At 37.7% G+C, this 19,928-nt stretch overlaps 1 protein-coding gene across 8 annotated transcripts in view; it reads left to right on the forward strand.

Moving 5' to 3' along the window:
• DCX (doublecortin) overlaps positions 1–19,395 on the forward strand; it is a 325,574-nt gene extending 306,179 nt beyond the window's left edge. For 6 of the 8 annotated variants that reach the window (XM_087813334.1, XM_016198126.2, XM_087813335.1 and 3 more), the window contains 2 exons: positions 6,176–6,270; positions 17,012–19,395. In XM_087813334.1, the coding sequence (XP_087669460.1) occupies positions 6,176–6,270; positions 17,012–17,068 (152 nt within the window). In that variant the 3' untranslated portion in view covers positions 17,069–19,395. The remainder of the gene's footprint in view (positions 1–6,175; positions 6,271–17,011) is intronic. The other 2 variants (XM_016198141.2, XM_016198151.2) reach the window with 1 other exon arrangement.
• Positions 19,396–19,928: the final 533 nt, after the last annotated feature.

Genomic DNA, 19,928 nt, shown 5'->3' on the forward strand with positions numbered 1-19,928 from the left:
ATTCCCTGCGACCCCACCTTACCCAAATTGCCAACCTACCCTAGCCATTTCCAGAGGCTTTTCCATACAAAAAGCCTGTCCTGGCTCATGCTATGGACTTTCCTTAAATCTCTCAAAGGTTCACAACCCCCAAATAAACAGCATCTGGCATTGGCATGCCCCAAACCTTTTGACAAGTGGCCCCAGGCCCCCCACTAGTGGTAGCCGTGTTCAGATCACTTTGTAGCTCATGTCAGGTGGCCCTGGACAAGATATAGGTGGTGGATGACCTCGGACTACTCTTCCCAGTAGTCCCCAAAACCAGTGCGCCCAGTGGCCAGCTTCTGACCACACTGGAGCACTACCTAACCACCTCCACCAGTAACACACTCAAGGGACAGACTCAGGCACCAGAGCCCCGCTGAAGTGCTCCATGGCGTGGGTCCCTGCACAGCAGTTCCTCTGCTGTGCACAACCAGTTCTCAAATCTGATGGACCTGGGAATAAATCCCTCCCATAGATGTGACAACAGCAGTCGGGACTAAACTATAACAGGGGGGTGTACACAGACCACACAGGATTGTACCTGTAGCCCCCAGATTGAGTAAATGGGGAGGCTATGCCACTGGGCCCTATAGGACAACTACTAAATAAGGCCACACTACGAAGACTGGGAGATGTAGCAGCTCTACCTAATTCATAGAAATAAACACAGGGAGGCAGCCAAAATGAGGAGACAAAGAAAAATGGTCCAAATGAAAGAACAGAATAAAACTCCAGAAAAAGAATTAAACAAAATAAAGACAAGCAATTTACCAGAAGCAGATTTCAAAACACTGTTTATAAGGATGCTCAATGATCTCAGTGAGAACTTCAATAAAGAAGTAGGAAAACAAAAGTGGAGATAGAAAACATAAAAAAGAACCAGTCAGAAATGAAGAATATACTAACTGAAATGAAGAATACATTACAGGTAATCACCAGTAGAGAAGATGAAACAGAGGGTAAAATAAGCCATTTGGAAGAGAAGGAAGCAGAAAATACCTAATTAGAACCACCAAAAGAAAAAATATCCAAAAAAATGAGGATAGTTTAAGGAGCCTCCACAACAACTTCAAAGTGTAACAACATTCGCATTATGGAGGTGTCAGACAAAGAAGAGCAAAAGCAAGAAACTGAAAACCTATTTGAAAAAATAACGATGGCCCAGCCGGGCATGGCTCAGCGGTTGAGCGTCAACCTAGGATCCAGGTGATCGGGGTTCAATTCCTGGTCAGGGCACATGCCCAGGTTGTGGGCTCAATCAATGGCTCTCTCATCACTGATGTTTCTATCTCTCTCTCTCCTTCTCCTTTCCTCTCTCTGAAGTCAATGGAGATATATTTAAAAAAAAAAAAAAGTTAAAAAAAAAAGAAAAGAAAAAATAACGACAGAAAATTTCTCTAACCTGATATAGGAAATAGACATTGAAGTCCAGGAAGCACAGATGAACACAAAGAGACAACACCAAGACCAATTAAAATGCCAAAGGTTAAAGACAAAGATAGAATCTTAAAAGCAACAAGAGAAAAGTAATTAGTTACCTACAAGGGAGCTCCCATAATACTGCCAGCTGATTTCTCAATGGTACTTTGCAGGCCAGAAAGGAGTGGCAAGAAATACTCAAAGTAATGAAAAAGTAAGGATTTGCAACCAAGATTACTCTTCCCAGCAAAGCTATCACTTAGAACTGAAGGTCAGAAAAAGAGCTTCCCAGACAAGACAAAGCTAAAGGAATTCACCACCACCAAACCAGTATTACAAGCAATGTTAGTGTCTTCAGAAAAAAAGGTCAAAATATGCGTAATACAGTGGCAATAGATAACATTTTTATTAACAATTACTTTAAATACAAATGGATTAAGCGCTCTAGTTAAAATACATATGGTGTTTGAATGTATAAGAAAACAAAACTCTTACACATGCTGTCTACAAGAGAATCACTTCAGATAGACACACAGAATGAAAGTAAAGGGATGGAAAAAGATATTTCATGAAAATGGAAATAAGCAAACAAAAGGGGCTGGGGTAACAGTACTTATACCAGACAAAATAGGCTTTAAAACAAAGGCCATAACAAGAGACTAAGAAGGACCCAGCACTCATCTGGTTATTTATTCAAAGAAACCCAGAACACTAAATTGAAAAGACATATGCACCATATATTCATTGTAACATTATTTACAATAGCCAAGATATGGAAGCAACCTAAGTGTCCATCAAGAAATGAATGGATAGCCCTGACTGGTTTAGCTCAGTGGTTAGAGTGTTGGCCTGTGAACTGACTGAAGGGTCTCTGGTTCGATTCCTGGTCAAAGGCATGTACCTTGGTTGCAGGCTTGATCCTCAGCTCTGGTCAGGTGTGTGTGGGATGCAACCAATTGATGTGTCTCTCTCACATAGATGTTTCTCTCTCTCCCCCCTCCCTTTCCTTCCACTCTCTCTAAAAATCAATGGAAAAATATCCTCTGGTGAGGATTAAAAAGGAAGAGGAAGGAAAGAAGGGAGGGAGGGAGGGAGGAAGGGAGGGAGGAAAAAGAAAAGAAAAGAAAAGAAAAGAAAAGAAAAGAAAAGAAAAGAAAAGAAAAGAAAAGAAAAGAAAAGAAAAGAAAAGAAAAGAAAAGGAAAGGAAAGGGAAAAAGAAAGAAAGAAAGAAAGAAAGAAAGAAAGAAAGAAAGAAAGAAAGAAAGAAAGAAAGAAAGAAAGAAAGAAAGAAAGAAAGAAAGAAAGAAAGAAAGAAAGAAAGAAAGAAAGAAAGATGAATGGATAAAGAAGTGGTGCATGTATACAATGGAATATTAAGTGGTTATAAAAAAGAATGAAATCTTGCTATCTGTAACAACATGGATGGGCCTAGATAGTTTTATGCTAAATGAAATAAATCAGACAGAGAAAGTCAAATGCCAGATGATTTCACTTATATGTGGAAACTAAAAAACAAAATAAAAGAACAAGCAGAACAGAAAGTCTCATAAATGCAGAGAACATTTTGACATTTGCCAGATGGGAGGTGTTTGGTGGGATAGGTGAAAAAGGTGAAGGGATTAAGAAGTACAAATTATTAGTTACAAAATTGTAATGGGGATGTAAAGTACAGCATTGGGAATATAGTCAATAATATTGTAATAACTATATATGTTGTCAGGTGGGTGATAGATTTATCAGAGTGATCACTTCATAAGCTATATAAATGTCTAATTGCTATGTTTTGCACCTGAAAGTAATATAATATTGTATGTCAACTGTAATTCAAAAAAATATTTAAAATAATAAAAATGGTTGAACTATTTCTAAAATAATAAGAATACAACTAAATGTGGCTCTGTGTGTGTGTGTGTGTGTGTGTGTGTGTGAGTGAGAGAGAGAGAATGGAAAATAGAGAGAGAAAATGGCAAACAGAGAAAAGGACATAGACACTCATACTATAAACACTCAGTAAACATTAATTATTATCCTAGTTGTTATTCATAAGATTGATAAGATGGCCTAGGAGATTGAAAAGTTCCTGATATACCTTGTTGTAGAGGGGGGGAAATTAACTGTACAATGAGAAGAAAGGAGTGTAAGAATTTGGACTACAAGTAAATGAAAAGTGACAACAGTGAAACAATGCTGTGGTTCTGAAGAGGGAATTGAGAGAGAGAGACAATTAAAAGAGGGCAAAGACTCCCCCAATGCATTTCCAAATTGCAACTGAGAAATAGAAGCTCAGAGACAAGAGCAAAGAACTTTTAGTAAAGAATAATAATGGAAAACGAGGGATATCATACAGTGAACTGTGACAGGCTTTCATGTGGATTTGCCCATTCAAGGCCATGTGCAGTTCATCAGACCACATTTGTGTTTTTCCCCTGCTAGTTCTTTTACTTGACATGTATATGAATTGGCTTCAGAATCTATATAAAATGGCATTCTCCCAGGTTTTCACACAGAACCCATAGAAGAAATGCATATTTGAATATATTTTTATCTAGTTTGTAAATGTAGGCATTCCTTCAGCTGGTGCCTGTCTACATTTTCTTGTTTCTCTAATGTCCATCTTTGGGTTTTATTCCATCAGGAAATTTGAGAAAGTCTGCATTTTTTAGCATGTAGTGAATGGCAGTTAAATGATTAAAAACTGATTTCCAAAATGCTTGTTGAGTGTTGATGATAAAATAAGGTCCTCTACAGATACCTTAAGACAGCAACTGAAGTAATAGTTTTAAAATGCAAATTTGATGGTATCACTCCCAGATTTTTCCCACAAATCAAACAAAAAACAGAAAAATGAAAAATGTCACAAACAAATGTCCCCACGAAAAGACCCCAGGCTTTGGCCTTTATCCTCGTCCCTGACTTATCTCTTAGAACTCACTTCTGGCACCCTATGGTTCAGCCATTTTGAGCTATTTGCTCTTCTGTGAACATACTGTATTCTTTCACACCTGCATGTCTTTGGCCCTATTGGTGTAATTCTAAAGCTCAGAATACCTTTTTCACCATCTCTGTCTAGCTCCAATTCATCTTTTTATGACTTTATTCAGATATAATTCACATAGCAAACAATTCAGTCACTTGAAATGTACAATTCAATGGTTTTTCATTTAGCTACAGAGTTGTGCAACAATAACCATTTAATGCCAGAACATCTTTATCCCCCTAAAAGAAACTCTGTACCTATTAGCAGACACTCTCTAAAAATTTCCCCCAGCTCATCCTTCTCCCACCCATCCTAGCCAGCCCCTGACAAACATTGATCTACCTTCTGTCTCTATAAATTTGTCTATTCCAGTGTAATTTTCAGGATTCTTTCAGGTGTTGCCTACTCTTGTTTGCCTCCAGTCTCCAGATTTCAAAGTCTCTCCTCAGGGCTCCAATAATACCCCTTACATGGCTTTGTCATAGTACTTAGCCTACTGTATTCTTGCCTGTCTCCCCACAGGAAATGACTTACTCATCTCTGAAACCCCAATATCTAATACTCGGCCTGGCTTACAGAAAGTACCCTGTAACTACTGGCTAAATGAATGGATGATTGCCAGGAAGCTCAGATAGGGAGTAAGGTCTCTTAGTGAATGGGTGAGAGAAGAGTGAATACAAACGCAAAGCCAGATAGTGGAAGCCTAAGTGCCCATTTTTCAGCTCACTTGCACTTGGACAAATACAACAACCACCACACTGATGTCTATTCCATCTCTACAGTTGGTATGCAGGTTGCAGAACCTAGGAAACATTACCATAAGTGGTGCAGAGGAAGTATATCCTCAGGAAATGTTTATGATACAACAGTTCATACTTTACCTGTGGGACTAATAGCAGCACTCTCAGGCCATGTTCCTGCTTAACTTGTTCAATTTTTTTATTCTCTCATGTCTCTCATTCTCTCTTTCTCTCTCTCTCTTTCTCATCCTCCCCTCACTCCTGTTTTCCCTTCTTTCTTTCTCTCTTCCTCCCTCCCTCTTACCCTCCCCTCACACCATTGGGATATCTGCCTTTATATTTGTAAAGCACATTTCAGAATATCTCTGATTAATAACATAGGCGTTTATATTTAAAAAAAAAAAAACTTTAGTGTGACATATCTGAACATGAATCCCCCCTCCACTTTTTCATTCTTATTCCTGACTAGCCCCTTTTCTCTTCTTTTTCCCCAGGATGAGGTAGGAAAGAGAGAGTGTGTAGGGAGGGGACGGAGTAAGTTGAACAGGAAAATAGAGAACAGAGAGAGATTGACAATGGGGCTAGTCTGAACCACCGATATTTCCTCTCCTTTAAGGTAAGGCACAAAATTTCTTTGTGCCTCACTTTTTTTCTCACTTACAAAATTGAAACAAAATATGTTCCCAGACTGCCTCACAGAAATGTTGATAGGGTCAAACTTGGTAATGAATATGAAAAAGGTTTGAAAAGAACCAGACCCTGTAATTGGAAGCACTCAGGGGAAAGGATAGAAGGATTGCTGCCTTGCACTGCTCAGGGATCTGATTAACTTGAGGATTGCATTTCTTGTCTTTCTGAGGAATGTGTTTCTTTTCACCTTTGTCCTACTCATCAAATCACTTATTTGTATGTGTGCCTTGTTTGAATGTCCTTAGTGTCTTCAGAGGGGAAGGATAACTTGTTCCTTTGTATGCTGTTGATTTTTATCCATTCCTTTTCTCTTGCCTTGGGCTAGCAAATGGAACCTCCAGCAGCCAGCTCTCTACCCCCAAGTCTAAGCAGTCTCCCATCTCTACGCCCACCAGTCCTGGAAGCCTCCGGAAGCACAAGGTATTATGTCTCTTATACCTTACTAAACCCCTTTACACCTGGACTTTTTTGATAGGCTGGGTGAGGGTTTTCTCTTCCATCAGCTTCAACAGCATATCAAGGCCAGAATTTTCTTTCATCTGGTCCATTAATATGAAGCCCTGGAAATCCCAGCAGGGGCCAAGCTTCCAGTCACTTTTATTTACTCCTCTGACCCCTGGTTTATTTACTCCCAATTACATTTAATCAAAAGGAAAAGGTACAGGGCTCCCAAATACACATTCTGAGCTAATGGTGTCACCAAATGATGGCTCAGGGATGGGCTGAGCACTTGTCTTTGCAATTCAGAGGCATAGCAAAGAGGGCCTTAAAGGCAACTTATGTCCCCCAGGTACCAGTCAATAGAAGTGCCATAAATATAGCACTCAAAGAAAGTTAGCACTGAGTTACTAACTTTAGATTTGCTGGGCATCAAAATATGAACAAGCCCTAGTTTCACTATGTATTCTTTACCAGGCTGATTCTGATACAGCATAGGAAGAGAGGGCACATATATATGGCATTGGTCCTAGGCACCATGTGCACTTCTAAGTCATCCCAAATAAATATACCATTAAAATAATAGAAGTGTATAGATTATATAACTCTACTTTTCAAACAGATTCCCACCCAGAAATCTCTTCTGTATAAAAAATCTGAACCTCATCTCTGGACCTTATCTGCCTTGAACCTCATCTCTAAGGGGATATAAATGTGGTTTCTGTTCTGATTACCACACTCTACAGCAGCTTCATCGACGATTCTCTTGTCTTTTGCTTGTTCACAAGACTTGGTGTGAGATGGGAAGAGGCTGAAGCCACCAATGTGGTCAACTCCGTCAAAGAACCATAGATGGTCAAAGCTGGAGATCTTAGAAATAAACTAATTTCATTTGATTCTCTCAGTGATCTTGTGAGGTTAATATTTTGCAGATGAGGAAATTGCAATCTAGAAAGGTTAAGTTGCTTAGTAGAGTAACATAGCTAGGTAGTAGCAGACAGAGGACTGTGTTCAGTGACATTGTATTGGTAACTAGAACACAGCTGTGCTGGGAAGATTTACACCATGGAAATCAACAAGTACTACAAATCAAGGTTGTTTTGTTCCCTCATAAAGTCAGTGGTTAAAAAATTTAACAGTATACACTACTGCCTTATATCCATTTTCATTTCCTTTTCTCTGCATCAGGGTTTTAATTTCCTAGTTAATCTGACCATTACTTGCTCCATCATTCCTAATGTCAGTTGCATTCCTTTAGTGACCCTTTTAACCTCTGGAATTGACCCTGACCAGAACCTTGTAATTGTCCTACTGAGCTATTTCGTTTCCTCAAAGGAGGAGTTGCTGAACTGTCTATATAGCCAACATTACCCAGAGATTGTGAGATGGATGAAAATTGCTTTTGCAGTGAACTTTCAGTTATTCTTTTCAGCAGCAAAGCTTGTTAATGCGGGCATTCCAAGATGGGGAGTAGCCTACTTCTATTGTTGCACTCTCCACACAGAACGTCCTATGCAACATTACTTATTACTGTATATTTGCCCTGTGCATTTCTGCCCTTACTTTTTTTCTGGCAAGTGTGACCTACACCAGCACCTGACATTAGAACCTAACCCAAATAGCTGGGTGCGACATGGGCATTTATTTGGTCTGCACTCTTGAATCATTCAGCTTTTCATTTGACATGTTCAGTTCATTTAGGCTGAGGAGCCATCATTCATAACCCCATTGAGGCATTGAGGTGAGTGCTGACATTGTTAAACCATTTCTCCTGGCTGGATTTACAGGCTTTCTTTCCCCTCCCCTCCCTCCCTCCCTCCCTCCCTCCCTCCCTCCCTCCCTCCCTCCCTCCCTCCCTCCCTCCCTCCCTCCCTCCCTCCCTCTCTCTCTCTCTCTTCTCTCTCTCTCTCTCTCTCTCTCTCTCTCTCTCTCTCTCTCTCTCTCTCTCTCTCTTTCTTTCTTTCTTTTTCTTCTTTCTTTTGGTATAATTCTAACTAAATTTACAGAAGAGTTACAAGAATAATAAAGAACTTCTGTATACTCTATTCATATTGACCAGCTGTTGTTATTTTGCACCATTGGCTTTATTTTTTGTGTTCTTTCTCTCTCTCTCTCTCTCTCTTTCTACACACACACACACACACACACACACACACACACACACACACTTTATTATTTTTTTAACCATTTGAGATTAACTTGAGGACATCATGCCATTTTACTTCTAAATACTTTAGTGTGTATTTCCTGTGAATAAGGACATTTTCTTTCATAACCATAGTACAATTATCAAAATCAAGAAATGTGCACTGCTACAATACTATTATATCCTCTACGGTCCATATTCAGATTTTATCAATTGCCCTAGTAACATTCTTTTTCTGGTCCAGGATCCAATCCAGGATGACGGTGCCTTCAGTTGTCATGTCTCTTTAGTATCCTTTAATCTAATAAAGTTCTTCAGTTGTTTTTATCTTTTAGGCCAGTATATTGTACAAATGAAGAGTACAGATCAATTATTAGGTGGAATGTTTTTTGTTTTTTCTTAAATTTGGTTTTGTCTATTGTTTTCGCGTGATTAAATTCAGATTATGCATTTGGAGAAGAAGTGTCATAGAAGTGATTCTGTGCCTCTCTTGGTACATCCTATCAGAAAGCAATAGCCTCATGCTTATGCCACCAATGATGGAAAGTAAACTGTTTTTTCTCTATAAGCTAAAAAGTATCTTGTGACCTTGGCTCAGTCCCCCTAGGGCTCAGGTCTCAGCTTCTTGCTTCTCTTTTCACACAGCTACCTGAACCTTAGCACTATTAAGGTTCTTGGGCAGTGGGCCTAAGCAGATCTCATATGAACATCCATCCAAGTGGACCTTAAAGGTGTGAGTGAGTCATGGTGGAGACAGGAAGCAGGTGGCTAAGGCCATGACTTTCCTCCTGCGCAATTGGAAAGAAACTTGAAGTCCCAGCATCCCTTTGGTAACTTTTGATGGCTGTGGCAGGGCCCAGAGCTGTAATCAGCCTCTTGGCTTCCCCTCTTAAGCAGCTCATGAAGAGTCCTTTTTAATGCAGCTGTGATGGGGTTAGCCAAAGTCCGCATACTCAAGTGATACAATATGGACACAAAGTAAATCCTTGTATAGTTAATGAAAACAACATTTTGCATTTCTATACTGCTTTATCCTTTTCGTAATCATTTTCTCATTTACCCTTTCAATAACCCTGTGACAAAGATAGGGCAGGTAGCGTTTTCATTTTATAGATGAAAAAAAGGAAATGCTGAAGTTAAAGACAACCCAAGTACGATTCAACAATTTGGAGAAGGTAACATATTAAAGATGCCCAAAAAACTTAGAAACATAGGGAACACTTTTCATTTATTTTTATATTTTTTCCAGATTAGTAATTGTACTCATAGCCTTAAATTGAAGGCGTTTTGCTTCCACAGTTGTCTGGAGACTGAAAGAAAATATATTATTTGAAAATATAACTAATATTACTTAAATATACAAATTCTTCTGTGTTTCTGTGTTTCTGGACTTTTTGTGTGTGTGTGTCAGCCTGTAAGTGCGTGGAGGGATAGTTGAATGAATAAAGCAGGGTCCTGACCCTTAAATTACAAACACCACTTTAAGTGAATTTTGGTAGTGTAATCAAGAGCAAACAAAAGGACTAAGGGAGCACAAAAGAGGGTGGGAGACAAGGAAAGCTTTGCAGACTAGGTGACATTTAAGTGGGCCCCTAAAGCCCGGGTAGGCTTTTGATGGCTGGTGAAGAGAACAGGGAGTTTCAGCTTTAAAAAAATTATTTCACTCATATGTGGAATTTAATGAACAAGCTGAACTACCAAGCAAAATAGAGACAGACTTATAGATGGAGAACAGGCTGACAGCTCTGGTTGGGGGGAGGGTGCTGAGGAGTGGTGGGACTGAGCAAAAAAGGGGGAAAAAAGGAGAGAGAACTCATGGACATGGACAACAGTGTGGTGACTGTCAGGGGGATTGGTGGGGTGAGGTGGAAGAGGGCATAGAGGGGATAAATGATGATGGAAAAATAAAATAAAATAAAATTTTAAAAATCAGCAAAAACAAAGCCAGGCCATCAGAAAAATGCAGGGTATATTTGGGGGAAAGCAAATCCAAACTAGAAGCCAGGTTTTTCAAAACTCCTCTCTGACTTCCCTTGGACTATAAGCTTCTTGGACCAGAGACCAAGATTTTGTTTCCTCTAATGCAAAAGTATCGCCAGCACAGCTGTATTTGTTACAAACATTTTGTTCTGTAGGGCTCCAAGGGACTAAGCAAATGAATTTCAGGTGCAAATTATTTGTATTGTTAAGCAATATGTGTATTTCTGTATTTCTACATATCAATCAACAAAAACAGAATGTTGAGATAATTCCTTTTCCTGAACATTGTTCTACCCATACAAGGAAATATATTTTGAATATTAAATAAATTGATGGAAGACAGAAGGTCATACTTAGGCCTAGTCATATGGATTCTTTCCATAGCTTGCATCTCACTGTACCCATTCCAAGTCATAGCAGCTGCTAATGGAATTTCCTCAGGATTCTACTCTGAGGCCTGTCCCCCTGTCCTCTAAGATAAGAGCCTGGAACAATCTTCCCAGATAACTATTTTCACCAACCAACCAACTACACTGAAGTGTCTCTTACATGAACAATTAAGAGCAGGGGTGAATGCTGAAGCCCAGTGGTTCAGAGTGGTGGGACTCAAAGTGGTCTCCATAATGAAAAGGCCCTTTTGTACTGCCTGGAAAATGTCCAGGGAGTTCATTAACTTGGCAGTTTCTGTTTCATTTTCCTTGCTTTGGTATAACTAAAGAAAAATAAATGCAATGATCTGAATTATATTTTATAGAATTTTAGAACTAGAAGGAACCCTAAAGATCTTATAGTCCACATAGTCCACTATTTTCAGATATAAGAACAAAGGCCTTGAAAGGGGGAAGTTAAAAAGCAAAGCTAGGCCTAGAGCCTAGGTCTCATGATTCTTAATCCTGGGCTCCTTCTACTATAGTGGACTTGCATTCTGTGTAAGTTTAACTTAGGGAATTAATCAATAGTCACAATGTAGTCATAAAAAACTACTACAAGACTGTCTCATATTTGTATACATCATTGCATACTGAATATTACCATATGCATTATACATTGCCTATTGCTGTATAGGGCTTCATACTCAGAAATCACATAAACAGTATTTAATTGTCAATGTAAGAGATTTTCAAAGGTATTTTAAAAATAAGAGCTTATTGAGATATAATTCATATACTATAAGTTACACCATTTTAAAGTGTACAGTGTAGTGGTTTTAAGTATAGTCACAGTTGTGCAGAAATATGCTCATCACCCACAAAAGAAGCCCTATGCCCATTAGTAGTTATAGTGCCTTTCCCCTCCATCCATTCCCTGGAAGCTACTAATCTACTACTCCCTGTTTTCTATGAGTTAGCATATACTGAACATTTCATATAAATTTTTCTCTGAGCACTGCTTTAGCTGGATCTCATAACTTTTTCTATATCATTTATTTCATTTTTATTTATCTCAAGAGTATTTTCTAGCTTCCCTTATTTTCTCCCTTGACTCATTAGTTATTTAGCAGCGTGTTGTTTAATTTTTACATATTTGTGAATTTCCCAAATATCTTTGTTTTTCTTTCTAATTTAGTTCCACTGTAGTCAAAGAACATATTTTGTATGATTTCAGTACTTTAAGATTTATTGAGACTTGTCTTATGACCTAACATATAACCTATACTGCAGAATGTTCCATGAGCACTTGAAAGGAATGTGTAATCTGTTGTTGGATGGAGTATTCTAGAGATGCATAATTGTTTGTAGTGTTGTTCAAGTCTTCTCTTTCATTGTTGGTCTTCTGCTTAGATATTCTATCCATTGTTGAAGGTCCGGGGTATTAACGTCTTCAACTATTATAGTTGAATTGTTTATTTCTCCCTTCAATTCAGTCATTTTTTGCTTCATGTATTTGGGTGCTCTGCTGTTAAGGTGTATGTATATTTATAATTATGTTTTTGGATGTAGTGACCCTTTTATCATTATAAAACATTCTCCTTTGTCTCTAGTAATAATTTTTGCCTTAAAGTCTATTTTTTATGATATTAGTATAGCCACTCTAGCTCCCTTTGGTTACTAACTGCATGGTAAATCTTTTTTCCATCTTTTTATTTTCAACCTAATTGTATCTTTGTATCTAAATTGTGTCTCTTTCAATCAGCATAGAACTGGATCATGTTATTTTTCTTTAATCCATTCTGCCAATCTCTGCCTTTTCATTTGAGTGCTTAATCTATTTATATTTAATGCAATTGCTAGAAAGGTGGGAATTACATATCCCATTTTCCTATTTTGTATTTGTCTTATATCTTTATTGTTCCTTTATCTCTTTATTACTGACCTTTTGTGTTAGATAAATATATTTCCAGTGTACCATTTTAATTCCCCTTTTGTATTTTTACTAATTTTATTTCGTGTTATTTTCTTTTTAAAATATGTTTTTATTTATTTTAGAGAGAGAGGGAGAGTGATAGAAAGATAGAAACATCAATGAGAGAGAAACATCAATTGGCTGCCTCCTTCATGCCCCCTACTGGGGATTGAGCCTGAAACCCACAACCCGGGAATGTGCCCTGACGGGGAATCGATTCAGTGAGCTCTTGGTTCATGAGTTGATGCTCAACCACTGAGCCACACCGGCTGCGCTTAGTGTTTGCCTTGGGGATTACAGTCAGCATCTTAATACAATCTACTTTGAATTAATATCAATTTAATTTCAATTGCATATAAAATTTTGTTGTGGTATAACACCGTTCCTTTCTGCCTTCTCTTTGTGCTCTTATTGACATACAAGTTACATCATTATATATAATAAGTCCACCAACACATTTTTATAATCACTATTTTATGCAATTGTCTTTTGAATTGGATAACAGAAGAAAAGAGTACAATTACCTTTACCAGTGTTCTTTATTTCTTATATGGCTTTGAATTACTGTCTGTTTTCCTTTCATTTCTCCCTGAAGGATTCTCTTTAGCATTTCTTGCAGGACATGTTTGCTAGTAATGAATAATCTGTCTTTGTTTATCTGGGAACTGTCTTGATTTATCCTTCATTCTTGAAAGATAATTTTGCTAGATTTCCTTGAATGCCTTGATCCAATAAGTCTCCCAGCCTTTGCTGAGAGCTCTGTGTATGTGCTGGGGCATAATTTCAATGCTCTGTCAGGCAATTTACAACTTTGTCTTAGCCTTCAGTTGCTGCTTGTACAGAGCCTCAAGGCCAAACAGAGGTGAAAGATTAGGGGCTTTTTCAGGACTTTTCTGAGAATACACACAGTCCTGAACATGTGCCTTACTTTAGAGATTACTGGGAATATGCTGCTGCTTTTCAAAGTCCCCTATGGCCCTTAATTCTCCAGCTTTTCCTTTTAAGGTTTTAAGCAGATTCATTTGCCCCAAACATTTCCCCCACCTCAGGAAGCTGTGATTTTAAGCAATTGCAGCTGATTAATGCTCCCTGAAAGGCTGTTCACAGGGAGTATGCTCTGTTAGGTCAAATGAAAAAGAACTCTACAAGTAGGAGTTTCCAGACAGGTCAAAAAGTGACAATTCTCAGGGAATGTGGCATTTTGGGGAGCTCCAAACCTGTTCTGCATTGTCCAGTGGCTGCTAATGTGCAGTTTTTGAGATACTGTAGTGGTGAGGCTGTTAGTTTTCAAAGCTACCCTGGATCTGGAGAAAGGGGAAAATGGAAATAAGGTGAGTTAAAGCACCACAACTCTTGGTATTCTTACTGAGATTTATCCATTTTTCTTGAATAAACACTTTTTGGATTGTTGTAAGCCTTTGATTAATTTCTAGAGTTCTTAAATATTTGATTTTGACAATTTTCCAGGTGTTATTAAATTTATGTAAAAGCATATTTTCAGAGACTTTCTTCACCATTATGGAAGTCTAGAGCTCAAAGATAATTTATGTTCAATTTTCACTTTACTCAAGTACTAAATAACTAAATCTCTTCAGAGATGCAGCTCCATTCTATGCCATTTTACAAGTTTTTATTGCAGCCCTATTGTTTCTTAAGCCTTGTACTTCCTACCTGTTTAGCAGTTTTCTGAGAAATCTTCCTTGGTAGTTTAAAACATAACAAGGTTGTAAAATTCTGCCTGTGGCCTGGTTGTTTTTGGATAAATCTCTTATGTAAAAAAAACAAAAACAAAATGTTTCTTACATCTTTAAAGGGTTGTAAATGAAACAAAACCCAAACAAACAAGACTGTGTGGCTGAGACCATATGTGGCCAGCAAAGAGAGCCTCAAATATTTACTATCTAGCTATTTACAGAAAAAGTTTGCAAACCCTTGATTTACAGTGAAAGGATGGTGAAGTGGTGAGAGGTGAGTCTATTTACTGTAATTGCCTTTGTTGTGTTTTTTAATGATTTAATATTCCCTTGAGAGTTCCAAATAATAGTCTCAGAGCTGGAAGAGACATTACAAATTGTCCATTCCAAAGTCTGCATTTTCTTGATGAAGAAATCAAGACACAAAAGACTTGTTCAATGTCATAGTACTAATTAACCAGAATTAAAACCTCATTTTTTTGAATATACTTTGCTCCTCTCTCCATTCTAAGATGCCTAAAACCTTTCCTACCTCTCTTTCCCATAAAAAAGCATTTTTAATGTTAGATAAATAAGTTCTTCTCCTTCTCATTCTTGTCCCTCTTCCTCATCATCACTTTTTCTTCTACTTCAAAGAGAGGCTGTATTCCCCAATTTTCTTGGACAGTCCTCTGCTGAAGTTCTTCGTCTCCATTTTAGCAAAGTAGGTATCTTAAATATCCACAGAATTGTCCCTAAAATTTTCTAGTTCCCTTCAGTATCTTGCTGATAACATGAATGAAAACAGTGGTTTATAAATTGTAGGTGTTTATCATTTGGAGGTGAGTGAGATTCTGCCTCCCTCATGTCTGGTTCAACTAGAACAACTATACTTTTATTTATTTATTTTTTGATGTATTGGGCATCCAAGCAAATTTCATATGAATAGGGGATTAAAAGGAGAAGAGATAGAGAGATTGAAAGAGAGAGAAAGAGAGATTTGAAAATCATTGATTTAGACAATGGGTGAAGTAAGTCCAAGAGGAATCACAAGGATCTCCAAATACAATTCTGGGGACAATGGGAAAAGCCAATAGCATTTTATCCCCCCATCTCCTCAAGACATTAGACAAGACTTGAGACACTATTTGGAGCAATAAATCCTAATTGCTGGAAATGGAAGCATCAGGAAATAAATTGGAAATATGTAGATGGGATACATTTTCTGGGCTAAGCATTTGTTCAGGCAGTTTTCTCAGAGCCTGAAATAAACCTACATATATATTCACAACTGTTTGACAAAGGTGCAAAAGGCAGTGAATGGAGAAAATCTAACCCTTTTAATAATTGGTGCTGGAGCAATTGTATATCCCTAAGCAAAAAAAAGTACCCCAAACTTAAACTTCATATCTCATGAAAAAATTAACCCAAAAATGGATATTAGATGTTAAAGGAAACATAGGACAATATCTTCTGATCTTCTGCTAGGCAAAGAATTCTAAGACTTGATAGCAAAACACATCCTAAAAGAAAAAATTGATATGTTGGACCTCATTAAAATGAAAAACTTTTGCTTTTCAAAAACTGTGCCCAGTATGAAAAGACAAACTACAGACTGGAAGAAAATATTTACAAACCACATATCTAACCAAAGACATATATAGAATATAAAAATAACTGTCAAAACTCAACAGTAAGAAAAAATCCAATTAGAAAATGAACAATAGAGATGAAGAAACATTTCACTGAGGAGGAACTACAGATGTCAACTATGTACTTGAAAAGATATTTAATAGCATTCACCATCAGGGAAATTAAAACCATAATGAGATATCAATACAGACCCACAAGAATGGCTAAAATAAAAAGTAATAGTAAACACCAAATACTGGTGAGAATGTGGATAAACTGAATCACTGCTACTTTTCTGGTAAGAATGTATCTGGAAAACAATATAGCAGTCCTTACAAAACCAAGTATGAAATTACCATGCTATTCAGCAATTTTACCCTTGACTTTATCCCAGGGAAATGAAAACTTATATTCATACAAAAATCTGTATGTTAGTGTTTATAGTGATTTTATTTGTAATAGCTCAAAGCTGGGATCATCCCACATGACCTTCAATGGGTGAATGGTTACATACTGTATGGTCCATTTATATAACATTCTTGAAATGTCAAAATTTTAGAGATGGGAAACAGATTATTGGTTACCAGGGCTTTGAGATGGAAGAGGTTTGGATGTTGATATAAAGTTATAGCACAAAGGAGCCTGAGATACAATTCTGTATCTCAACTATGGTGATGGTCACACAACCATACACATATGTTAAAATTGCCTAGGAACACACACACAAACACACACACACACACATGCACACACACACACGCACACACAAGTAAACGGAAAACTGCAAGATGTTACCACTGGGGAAACTGAGTGAAGAATACATTGGTAGAAGGATACCTCCCTGTTCTTCAACTTCTTATGAATCAAAACACAAGCAGTCATATAATCTTGCCCATTTCAGAGCCCAAATAGTTAAGGAGAATTAACTTTTTCTCTTATCTTCTTATAGGACCTGTACCTGCCTCTGTCTTTGGATGACTCAGACTCACTTGGTGATTCTATGTGAAGGAGGAGAGGGTGTTCAGAGTCCAGAGTATGAATCCAAGCTTACTGTTACAATAGGGTACTTCTGCTCAAGTGTCCAACAGGGCTATTGGTGCTTTCAACTTTTTATTTGTTGTTGTTATTATTTTAAAAACACACTGTACTATGTTGGGTTTATTTTCCTGTGATTTCTCCTCTGGGCCACTGATTTACAGTTACCAATTATAAGAGATAGATTGATAACCATCCTTTGGGGTACCTTTCCAGGGATGCAAAATGTGCTAGTCCATGACCTTTCTATTGAAGACTTAGGCACCTGCATTATTTCCCCCCGTCTCTCTTTGCTTATACACAACAATCTTCTTTTCATAGAGGGTTGTTTACATGCATAGCACTTAAAATGTGTGTGTTGGGGGAAAAATCATTGGCAAATCCAAGAGTGACAAACACAAGTACCCCTTGTCTCGTAATCTCAAGAATGCCGTAAAACGCTGGGAGGATGGCAAGGCAGCTTCCCGGTCTTGTTCTTCACTCCTGATTGAACACCCTTTTTGTTATCTATCACCAATTCTGACTCTCAATGGGGAGAAACACCAGCAACTTATAATTCTGACACCAGACACTTAGGACCCTGATAGAGGAGTGGCTAAACAGACTAGGCAGAATTGGAAAACTCTATAGACATCTAAGTAGGGTTTATAAAATGTAGTGAATTTTTTGTCAACTGCTCCACTGGGGCAATTTTGAATCAATAAGCAGTTAGAGTTGGGGGTGAAGGATTTCAAACACCTGATTCCTCTAGGAGGCTGTCCCACATAGCAAGTTATTGCACAAACTGAATGGTATCCATCTATCTCTGTTCTATTGAATGCCTTGTACACAGCCAACACTGAAAAAACTGTGAGAATTTGTTTTCAGGTCTGACACCTTTCGGTCACTTTTTATAGCAAGAAACCAATATCCTTTTTATAAAACCTCATGTCTGTATTTTAGGAGCAAACTGTTCAGGCTCCTTTTTTATAAACTGGTGATTTTTCTTTTGTCTAAAAAATACATACAGAAAATTTACCAAAAAAATGCAGAGCAATGTAGTTTAGAAATCATGCTGCTACTGCCAAACAGAAACCTCCAGGAGAAAACAAAATCAATAGCAGAGGCCAATTCAATAGAATAAGACTTTTGATAACTTTTAAACAGTTATGCTTACATTAATAATTTCAGTGTGGACCAGACATTCTAATTATATTTTAAATGAAATGTTATGGCATATTTTAAGCAACTCTTTTTTATCTATAACCCTGATATTTCATACTGAAGACACAGAAAACTTTCTCTTTAACACTAGGAAGGATTTCACTTTGCTAAGGATTGAATATTTGAAATAATTCTCAGTCTTTGAAGTACAGGTTTATAACACTGCTTTTTGTCTGTAATCATAGCCCATAATGGCGAAGAAAACTAAATTTAAGTGAAAGCCATGCATGCCAATTCTGTGTTTGCTTTTAGCAGATATGAAGATTTTTTTATTTCTTTGTAATTGTGCAGATAGTTGGAAAGGTGCAGCATTCAGAACCAAGGGCTGCTTGGCTATTGAATGACTTGCAGTTGTTCCTCCACTTTAACAGGAATAAGCTTGTTGTGTGTGTGTGTGTGTGTGTGTGTGTGTGTGTGTGTGTGTGTGTGTGTGTGTGTGAATGCGCACGTGTGCATGCAACAGCTTCATAATTAGGAAATACTACAAGATACCCGGACATGGATGGATCAGTGCCAACTTGGCATTGCTGATGAGCACTGTGTAGAAGAGAATTCAGTGGTACAAGGAGTAGTTCAGATGCCCTTAGACAAGCTTCAGATGGCATTAACTTTGAGAAATATTTTTTGTTCCTGAAAAGTCCAGATGATGGTAGTACTGATTCCTGATTAAATTTGTCATTGAAGAACCCCAAATTGTGAAAATCTGTTTTTGCACCTCTCCTCTACTTGTATGCTTGTTAGAAACCCTTAAGAAGCCCATTTTACTTACCCTCTTACTTCTTTCTAGAAGTTCAAGGTTTGGATAGTTTCTCCCAGAACAATTTGTAGTTAAATAGGAAAAATTGGTACTTGGGATGGGGGGTGACATAGAGAGTGGTAGGAGGTCTGTTTTTAAACTTCAGGCCAGACCTCCAAAAATTCTGCCCTTTCTCTAGATCTCAATTAGTTCAATTCCTTCAATGAAGATGAAATGGAGGCTGAGACAGCTAAATGACCTGCTGGAAAAAGCAGGACCAGAAGAGGAATTGAGATTTCCTTATGTCCAGGCCCTATGCTGGCTCTCTGAGCATTTCTTTGTTTGTAGCATGTATACCATTAGAAAATATTAAATGGACATGCTTTCATTACAATCTTTAAACTAACAATCTTCTATAATAATAGTAGATTTTCCATCTTTCTTATAATAAATTATAAGGAAATGTTTCTATACTCCCACTTCAGATGGATTTGGTATAGTTCAAAATGGGCCCATTTTCAAGGCAACAAAGAAAAATGTAACTGAGCGCCTTTACCCTTGTCATTCACTCCCAGTTTTACCCAGTCCAGTCTTACCACTAAAGTTGCATTGTGTTACCTTCTATACAGTTAGCAAATATCATTAAGCAAATATTTGCCTCCACTCCCCCAATTTTCTCTCCCTCTTTCACACACACATACAAACACACACACACAATCCATGTGTTGCTTGTTCCTACCTCCTGAATCTTCTCCCTTACAGAAATAGAAATAGGGACAAAGAAGGGGAAATGTATATATGGGGTCTGGGCTGAACAACTTCATAAGTAGTGTTAACTAGGGGTACATTGAGAGAAAACTTCCTTTTCTCTTCACTGTTTTGGAAAGGATAG

Source organism: Miniopterus natalensis, chromosome X (assembly GCF_054644295.1).
Source record: "Miniopterus natalensis isolate mMinNat1 chromosome X, mMinNat1.hap1, whole genome shotgun sequence".
NCBI classification, from domain to species: Eukaryota; Metazoa; Chordata; class Mammalia; order Chiroptera; family Miniopteridae; genus Miniopterus; species Miniopterus natalensis.